Source organism: Triplophysa dalaica, chromosome 3 (assembly GCF_015846415.1).
Source record: "Triplophysa dalaica isolate WHDGS20190420 chromosome 3, ASM1584641v1, whole genome shotgun sequence".
Lineage (NCBI taxonomy): Eukaryota > Metazoa > Chordata > Actinopteri > Cypriniformes > Nemacheilidae > Triplophysa > Triplophysa dalaica.
The window spans coordinates 25,060,167-25,067,765 of NC_079544.1; the positions used below are offsets into that span (position 1 = coordinate 25,060,167).

At 36.4% G+C, this 7,599-nt stretch overlaps 1 protein-coding gene across 2 annotated transcripts; it reads left to right on the forward strand.

Annotated features, from left to right (window-relative positions):
- Window positions 1-3,837: 3,837 nt before the first annotated feature.
- LOC130418157 (cortexin-1) lies at window positions 3,838-6,297 on the forward strand. Of its 2 annotated transcripts, none has more exons than XM_056744136.1 (2): window positions 3,838-3,896; window positions 5,511-6,297. In XM_056744136.1, the coding sequence occupies exon 2, from the start codon at window positions 5,824-5,826 to the stop codon at window positions 6,073-6,075; it is 252 nt and encodes an 83-aa protein (XP_056600114.1). In that variant the 5' UTR covers window positions 3,838-3,896; window positions 5,511-5,823; the 3' UTR covers window positions 6,076-6,297. The 2 variants fall into 2 exon arrangements, with proteins under 2 accessions (XP_056600114.1, XP_056600115.1); XM_056744137.1 differs by lacking the exon at window positions 3,838-3,896 and adding an exon at window positions 5,048-5,183.
- The last annotated feature ends 1,302 nt before the right edge of the window (window positions 6,298-7,599 follow it).

Here is a 7,599-nt window from a genome sequence, read left to right on the forward strand (position 1 = left end):
TCTTTATTATAAACACTTCATTTTAAACGCCAACATTTATCATTGAATTCTTGCCCGTACCCAAAATTTAGCATGTATAGCAATAGATTATTCAGACAGGGTCGTACGGTAACGCACCAGAGATGATGTGCAGGAGGAGTGAGGTGAGTGACCTTCCCTTCATCAGAAAATCACCTCTGCCTGTCAATGATTGTCCCTGTGTGCGTTTGCTGACATCAGGTTGGCTGCCGTGTCTTTGGAGGGCGGGGTTTCAGAGAGAGGCCAGCTTGCGATACAGGGTATAGTTTATGTGTATTTAAAGAGTGAGTGTCCTTAAATTTTTGGGGATATTGTGTGTATAATAGTAATCTGATTTTAAAGAGAAGTTATTTTAGATAAAAGTCAATAATAATACCAGATTTCAAAGGATAATATCTAATAAGTTCGTATTTCTTGTTGTATTTATGTGCAAAGCTGCACTTCTTCTAGACACCAGAGAGCGCAGTGCGCATGCTTAAAAAGTTCTTAAGTGTGCTGAGGCACCTGTAGCCTACATGTTCAGCAGTTTCACAAATATCATTTCATATTGATATCAATACATTGATATTTTTTCACCCAAAACAGTCATCATTTAGAAATATTGTGTAAGTCGCCGTTTATTTATTTCAATTATTTTAGATGGAAATGCCGTTTTCCTGTCGGACAGTTTCCTGTCTTTTACAAAATATGATCTGGTCAACAGGAACTGAAATTTTTGGAATCATATATTTTTGACACATTATCATGAACATAAACATACTGTTAATGAGTAGCTAAACTTTGAATTTGCTCAGTAAATATCATATTGATATTTTGTAATTTTTATCATACAGGACAGAATAATTTGAGGAAGAACTATCAGAGAATTGATCAAATCCATTATTTGACAGATATCTATCAATTTCTGGCTGATTTCAGAAGTTGAGAAAGAAAAGCATGTACTTATAAATAATTGAGTAGAAAAATAATCTTTCAATCTCTTGGCTGTTTGAATAATATTTTGACACATTACATATCTTTGCTTAAGATAGGACATTTAACACATGTGTGAATGACATTATTTCGGCGATACTCCTCAGATCCCGTGTGTATTAACTCCTAGAAAAATCTAGAACATGAAGTCATCTTGACATCATTTTCTGTCTTTGGAAAATGAGGTCAGTCATCGTTTTAATTACCAACATAATTGAATTATTAAGAGGGCTTGTATCAGAAAGACATAAGTCATATCTCTCTCTGTCAGGAGGTCATCATGGGACTGTGATCCTGAGGGGACTATAAGCATCAATTTGTGTTCTTCCTCAGTCACACCTCTGTGTTCTGTACTGATGGTTAAGACACCTCATACATCACGACATTGCCCTGGGACTTTAAGCTTCAATGCTGGATCCTGGATATGTCAAACAATAATAAGAAATCACTATTATCCATGAAACTAACACAGAAAGTGTCATCTGATTGGACATGTTTAGATCTGTTTCGTGGTAAAAATGTAAATGTTATTATAATATTTAAAATAAAGGGGGAAAACAGTAACACTGTTTGTATTCTGAAGATGTGTTCTGGGATTTGTGTTTATTCTCATCCATAAATGTGACGTGATAAGTGTGTGTGAAAATGTTTTTTGTGTCAAAGCGCATCGTGGGCTTTGAGTCCTAAAAAGCCTTTTGCCCACATCTGAGCAAATACTGGCACTAATGTTCTCATCTCTACTCAAAGATGAGTATACTTGTTTATTTGTATTGTGATATTCATTCAATCTCTCTTGTAGGTCTTCCTGTGTTCTATTTTTTTCTGTATCTTTTGTCTTATGACTAAATGTAAAAGATGAGCGAGAATCGTTTTTAAGATGCTGAGCTTCAACAGCATGTCTTTCTGTCTTTAGACATGGTTTATAAATTTCACAGTGAGAGTTAATGCACAGAAATAATATTACAGAGAAATGTTCAAATGATTAGAAAACAAATGTATAGTATCATGCAATGTAAGTCGCTTTGGACAAAAGCATCTGCTAAATTCATAAATGTAAATGTAAAAATAAGAAAAAGGTATATTGAATGATCAATTATATGGCCATTATGTCATACTGAAACTCAAGATGCTAAATGACATTCTTTGCAGCAGTTTAGTGTTTCACAACATGGATTTTAAATTTATTTAAAAACTTTGTTTGACAACACATGGAAATGCAAGTTTTTATTTACTGCAAGTATTTCTTATTGCAACAAAATTCACAAAAATGAATGAAACTAAACACATATTTAAGGTTTTCAGATTAAAAGGCCTTTGCAGTATGTTCTACACTGTAAAAAAATATGTTAAAAAAAAAATCTGAAAGCTGGAGAAAAATAAATATACCGTAACAAAAAGCTTGTATATTAAATTATTTTTGCCCAATTTTTGTAAATTTGTTCTCTTTTTCTGTAATTTTACTGTTTTAGACCGTATTTAAAAAATAAACTGTAAAAAAATAAATCTTCTTCAATAAAAACTAAAGTTTTCTGGCTGCTGTGGCAAAATTACTGGAACACTTTGACACGTAATTTTACAATATTTTCTGCTATTTTTACGGATTTGTTTTTAAATACGGTAAAAAACATAAAATTTCAGAATAATACAGCAAATTTGCACGAAAACAGGGTGGAAATGTGATTTAACTGATCTGAGAGAGGGATGGAAAAATGATAGATAAAAGTTATTGCATCTGCACATTGTGTTTATTGGTACTTCTTTAGGGCCGACATGAAACCAGGACAGAGTCAAAGCTCTCACCTACATACCCAAGGGTCTTTCACTCTGAGCTGAAGACAGTTTATGACAGTGCTTTCTCTGTGCATTCTTTACTATAGTAAAAGTGATGCCCCACGAGACACAGATACACAATAAGTGAATTATTGCTCGGAGAAACATTTGAAGACAGAAGAGAGGAGATGCACCGCAGTGCAGATAAACTTCCAAAGAATTCTCAGAATATATCTTATTAACTATAGTTTCATGGTTCATTCTAGATTTGAATAATCATTAGGAATTACAGTTTCAATTAATTTGTAATGGGATACTTTTTCTATGTTATACTGCATACTTGTTTTGCAACAATAGTCTCAGTTTAATTTGAAAATTAGATTGCATAATAATAATTATATTAAATAAGAAATATCTATATAATACATATAAAATGTACTTTCAATATACATAGTGAATTAGTATAAAAGTAAACTAGTATAACAGTTAAAAATGTGTGAATTAGTTTAATAGTAAATAGTACAAATAATAGTACAAGTTTACAAACTTACTTTTCTGTCGGTATACGTCAAATGTACTTGTGTAATGTTTGGTATATTTCTGAAAAGTAACCTAAAGTACACGGGAAGTACCTATATTTTTAATTGAATACACTAATAGCACACTTCAATTTTTCAAGTGATTCTTCTTGAATAAAAGTTCTTTTTCTGACTAGGCGCATTGACTTCGACACTTGCCAACCTTGTCACTCAGAAGTCAAGAAGTCAAAACAATGTTTCAAACTGTTTTGGATTAAAGTTGCTTTGGATAAAAGCGTCTGCCAAATGAATAAATAAATGCAAATGTAAATGTTTTGAAGTTTTAACTACAAAAGTCCAGGAGAATATGACGAAGTTCAAGAAAAAAAGGTTATTTCATATATCTCTAAACAATTTTAGCAAGTCATCTTTATGCAGTGTATGGGCCAAAAGTAAGTGGAGCCTCGGTCTTCAATATTTGGACCGAGCTCGCGCTGACCGCCCCGCGCGCAATCCATCAGCCAATAGAACTCGAGCGTGCGTAGGGGGATGATAGTGCGCAAGACAGATGCCAACAGTCCACCACGAGCCATGCGCGCTCCCGGATCCGCTACACTGGTAGGTTGTTTTCATTCTCTATTCATTTGAAGTGTAATGAAGACTGTTGAATAGTGTATTAATGAAAGAACACACGCGTGAATGAAACACAAAACATTGAGCGTAGGTTCCTTTCCAAAGAGTTTCTTCAACGTCAAACGGAAACTTTCTACGATTGTTACGATGACACTAGAATGCATTAAAAATACAAACAAGTGTTACCACAGTTACTTTATAATGCAGCACATCATGTAAAATACATGCAAAACATTTAATACCAAACATTTCTCGAGTTTAATAATAATGCATTATATTAAATTAAGCGGCGCACATGACGTTAAATAACATAAAACATAACGTTTTATATTATTGTAGAAACAAGCAAGAACATAATATAATTTGGACGGCAAAAGTGATGTTTGCATTATTTGTAAAGTGCACAGACACAAAAGTCTGATTTATCTGATGATTGTGATCGGGTCGATGAGTATTGATCTGTGTTTATTTCGGCTCAGCAGGATTTCTTCTTCTCGAGGTGCATCGACTTGCATTGAATTATTTTCACTTCTTAGACACCTTTATAATCTTCTGTAATAGGTTACTGCCATTTGTCATGTGATGATACAATTCAGCCAGATATTTGTCTCTTTTAAAAGTGAATGATTCCTCCCCAGAATGATGAACACATGGTGACATTTTATGTTAAATAAATATGCTTTTCAAATATGAAATGCACAGTGAAGGGTTTACTTTATCTGACCACAAATTGTTTTTTTGGTGTAAGCAGCTCAATAAGTTTTATAAGACCATTTATCACATACTGTAAATCATACTGTACTTTAGGTGACCTGACAGTCCACAGTTTTTTTGGACACTCCCAGTCCCATGATATTTTTATAGGATCTAACACAACAATTAAAACGCCTTCCCAAGTAAAAATATGGTAACAATACCATGGTCAAAGTGATGATAATGGATGTTCCTCTTGATAAAGTGCAGATAATAATGTGATGCTGTCTGATCACTCAAGGTATTTTTGTCTGATCTCATCTTTCCTAAACTGTATTTATAGTCGACCTTTGACCTTCCCTGAACCCTACAGTCATCTTTGTGCTAAAGCTCAGCTGTTTTATTCACAGAAATCAGCTGTCAGCACACGGACCCTGTCGTAATAAAGCCCTGCCCTGGAAAATGTTATCACTCACATACTCTTTCACGGCTCAAAAGATTTGATGGAGTTCTCAGCTAAGTCTCAGAGAAGCAACACGTGAAGAATATGGAAGTGTAAAATGAATGTAGCTTGTCGAGGTCAGATAATCCGGATTTGGGTTAATTTGATGAGAAATGTTTGAGTTCATATCTTCAATAATATTGAAACCTTTGATTGGAGACTTGACCAATTTGAGCTCACTTTGACTAACATCTCTTCTGAAACTCTAATGACCATTGTTACACATCAGTGTTGATGTGTGAGAGAGGTTTCAGGATGTTATATTCAGCACAGATGTGTGATGATGTGTTGGAGAGGCGACCTGATTTACTTCTCTTTTATTTGGCAGTTATTGATCTTAAAACAATGTTTTTAGATCTGTATCAACCCACATTTACAGGACTTTCCTTTCTATTCATTCACAGAGCGCTGGTTCCTGTCACGTTCATGCTGGATTTTCTCTGAGCGAGCTCTATTTACCCCTGCCAACAATTATCTCGGACGGTGTGTAAGGACACCTGAATATGATGGAGCGGGTGCAATTAGCCGCAGGAGAGCGTGTCACAGCATGTTTTGTATAAAGCAGACATGATGTGTCTGATTTAGCACATATGAGATGTTGGATGTGCCCTGAAAACCTTCAGTGTGATTCTTCTTCAGTTACATCCTCAGATTTCTACCTGAACAGGTAATCCCAGCAGAACATTATCGTTTCCGGACACTTTTCATTTGGAGAAGATGAGTGAAAGTTCTCTTATGGAGTTTGAGTTACAGTCTCTGTCTCCGGTCTCAGCGGGACTCCTGCGGGCCCCTGACACGGAGCAGAATACAGCCATGTGTTTTGTGGGACTCCTTGTGGTGTTTTTGGTCTTTTTGCTGGTGCGCTGTTTCCGGATTCTTCTGGACCCTTACAGCAGCATGCCATCCTCATCCTGGTCTGATCATAAAGATGGTTTGGAGAGAGGACAGTTCGATCACGCGCTGGTGTAGATAAAAGGAAGATTCTAACCTTTCAGAGCTTTGATTTTAACGATTTGTTCAAAAACTACACAGTACCATTCTTTTAACCGAGATATAACAGTAAATTCAGATGTAAACTGTTTCAATGAGGTATAAGCTGTAAGTTTTTATTATAATGTATTGCAGTCACAATTCTGTTTGGATGGCATGAATGAATTCAAACCATGTTTTTTTCGGCATGATTGTCCTGTAAATCATTTTATTATTCAAATATCATGATTAAACTAAAGTTACTGTTAAAAAAACATGGTACATTTATGAATACAATGATTCTGCTTGGTTTCATTTGTTGTGAAACTGCTCACTTTTGTAAGCGAAGAATTTTAAGAAATATACAACTTTGACAGAAATATATGACGTTTTATACATAGGGGCGAGGAGACCTTGAGTGGCTTACCACCGGCGGTCAGAGACCGTCCTGCAGGCTAGAGCCCCCACCACTAGGCGAACGCTTCTGTCTGTGATGACTGTTAGTACAGGCTTCTCAGTATGACCACTACTGTTCCACTGGAAGACAACGTCTTGCTGTAGCACTCACTTGTGACTCGCCAAGCTAGTCAGTGTCGCTCCGCTTAAAGTTGTGATACGGCTCAGTGCCATGGCGTGTAAAGAAAGGTCCCCAATCTGTCTCTCAACACAACGTCCGAGAGACCGACTGAAGGGGAACGTCCTGGTTACGTCTGTAATCTCCGTTCCCTGATGTAGGGAACGAGACGTTGTGTCTTCATGCCACAAGCAATTTGGCGGTCCGCTGTAACGACCGGGAGATACCACTCAGGTTCCTCAGCCCAAAGGATGATTGAATGACCGCCGCCAGCTTCCTTTTATACCCTTATGTACGGTGTGCTCAATAATTGAGTTGCTGGTCAGTCTTGGTGTGTGTGTGTGTTTTTACTCGTGTTGTGTGTGTGTTGCATGTTTTTCTCCCACTGGACTAATCAGGCACATCTTTGGATGCTTCCCGGGGGAAGCAAAGTCTCTGTGCTCCTTAAGAGATCCAGAATGCGTTTGTTAAATGAACAAAGCCAAACATTTCCAATAGTCCCTATGAGCAGAATTTCTGTTCTTAACATCTGGAACACCAGAATCATTTTCATGGTAAATATAGAAAACAATATTGCCCCTTTGCATTTATATACAGGCCTGTCATATATGATCAAAATGATCCGGGTGAGCTTGATGTGCTGTGTTTTTATGAACCTGCACAAACATCAGTCTGACGGGGTGAAAGGTAATTTGCTGCTATCTCTTTCACTGCTTCATTCATTACAGGAAGGTAGTAAATCATTTTCTGTTGTATGTGAAAACAGAGATGCTTTGGTCTCAGTAAATGAGGGTACAGCAGCTCTGATTAGAAGACACAATTGATTGTATAATTGATTCAGGTATGCTTTAAATCACAGAGGTATTGACTGTTCCTCATGGCTCGGAGGATATGAATTAACCAGCTCGCTTCCATAAACCTCTTCAGATGCTCCAATCCTGCTTCCTGTA